At 44.0% G+C, this 1,860-nt stretch overlaps 1 protein-coding gene across 1 annotated transcript; it reads right to left on the bottom strand.

Annotated features, from left to right (window-relative positions):
• Positions 1–138: 138 nt before the first annotated feature.
• LOC123156300 (uncharacterized) lies at positions 139–1,860 on the bottom strand. Its single transcript, XM_044574436.1, has 2 exons — positions 436–1,860; positions 139–331 (listed from the first exon to the last, which is right to left on the bottom strand). The coding sequence occupies exons 1-2, from the start codon at positions 1,853–1,855 to the stop codon at positions 327–329; spliced, it is 1,425 nt and encodes a 474-aa protein (XP_044430371.1). The 5' UTR covers positions 1,856–1,860; the 3' UTR covers positions 139–326.

Raw genomic sequence — 1,860 nt, forward strand, 5'->3', positions numbered from 1 at the left:
TTGGGCTGTGAATGTAGTCATAAATTAAGCACATACATATTATAAACTAGAGAAAGCAAGCAGGAGAAAGATAAATAATAAGCATGCAAAAGTGGTTGCTTTGCGCTATGAATGCAGTCATAAATTAAGGATCAGAAATTTGGTTCTGGAGGTACTAACCATAACCGGCAGATTGAGTTGAGTTGCAGAGAAATATCGATCATGTAGCAGAATGAAGAGTTAACAGCTAGCGTAGCGTTGCAGAATGAAGAGTCGGTTGTATCTCGCATCTGCTGATTAATGTGTGCATAAAAGATTGATTGCAACAGTGGTGGGAGTGGAACCTGCTAGTCTGTAAGATTTGACAAGTTAATATAAGATGCAGCAGAAATATGGATGGCGAACAAACCTCGCTTCCGAAATAGAAAAACAAAATAGGGAGGCGACAAGTGTTACCTTTGGTGTACTTATCCATGACGGATAAATCTGGGTTGGTTCTTTTGATTTTCTCAATTTGCTTGTTTACCTCAGCGCTGGAACCAATCATATGTAGTTCTCTCAGCGAAACCGGGAGGCCCTCCTTGGGCATGGATCGGATTTCTACACACCAAAGGACACGTAACTCCTTGAGAGAAGAAAGGCGATGCAACCCTTGAGGAAGGGACTGCAGAACACTGCATCTGAAAAATGTTAGATTCTGGAGGGAGGTGAGGAGCTGCAGCGCTTTCTCTTGCTCCTCCGTGAAGCTTTCCATGATCCTATTATCCTCGAATACAAGTGTGTGGAGGGCCGGGGCGAGGAGGTTGCAAATAGGAGCAACAAGCAATCCACAGATGTTATCCACATTGAGTTTCTCCAATCTAGAGATGTAACCCGCAGGCAATAATAATTTGGCCCTCTGAGAGGCCACCTCTGAGAGCATATCTGCTGCAAAGGTGTTGCACCTACTCACTTCCAGTTGTATGAGGTTGGCTGCGATGAGAGGATTGAATCCGTCCACTGTTAAATTACTGCACTCTTTTAGCCTTAGAGTGGTGAGAGATGTGAGGTTTGAGAGCAGAGCCATTGACTTCATGCTTGGCTCTTTGTCAACATCAAGTACCCTCAGGGAAGCAGGGAAAGGGTAAATGGTCTCTGATTCTCCCATGCCCATGGGCCACCGACAGAACAGTTTGCCACAGTCCTCTATTGTTAATGATTGGAGCAATGAGTTGCCCTCCTGAATTCCTCCTCCATTCTCTATTGGCACAAGAACCAGGCCCTTACACTTTTTTAAGGTAAGTTCCTGCAGTGAGCTGGATGATGGGAACTGCATTACACATTTCTCATAGCCAACTATCACCAACACAGAGAGAGCTGGGAAACAGTTTAACACTTTTGAAGATGATGATTTGCTGGCAAGATGAGATACATCTAATTTGAGACTCTTAACTGAATGGAAGACAATACTGCCATCCAGTTCTTGACGGAACAAACCGTCGCATCTTTCGATAGTCAGGTTTGTTAGGGATTTAAGCTTTGCGATGTCTGTCAATGATATGCACGATGCATTTGCAATATCAATATCTTCTACTTTATCCAGATTGTGGGAGGCCAAAGCACCGCCATACTCTCTAACAACCAATTTCTTTCCATCATAACACAACCATTCTGAATCACATCTATTAACCTCCAAATCTGTCAGTGTGGAGGTGTGAGGCATGGAGGGCAGAGACATCTTGGGGCAGTCACAAACTTCAAGTCTGCGCAAATTGGTGCAAGATACCTCCGACAAGGGCATCACATGGAGATTGGGACAATCGATGCAATTGATTTCTTCAAGACTTGGAAAGGAATGGCAATTAGGTAGCACAACCCATTCAGCAAGTTCTGGCATCTCAT

The sequence above is a fragment of the Triticum aestivum genome, chromosome 7B (genome assembly GCF_018294505.1).
Source record: "Triticum aestivum cultivar Chinese Spring chromosome 7B, IWGSC CS RefSeq v2.1, whole genome shotgun sequence".
NCBI lineage: Eukaryota > Viridiplantae > Streptophyta > Magnoliopsida > Poales > Poaceae > Triticum > Triticum aestivum.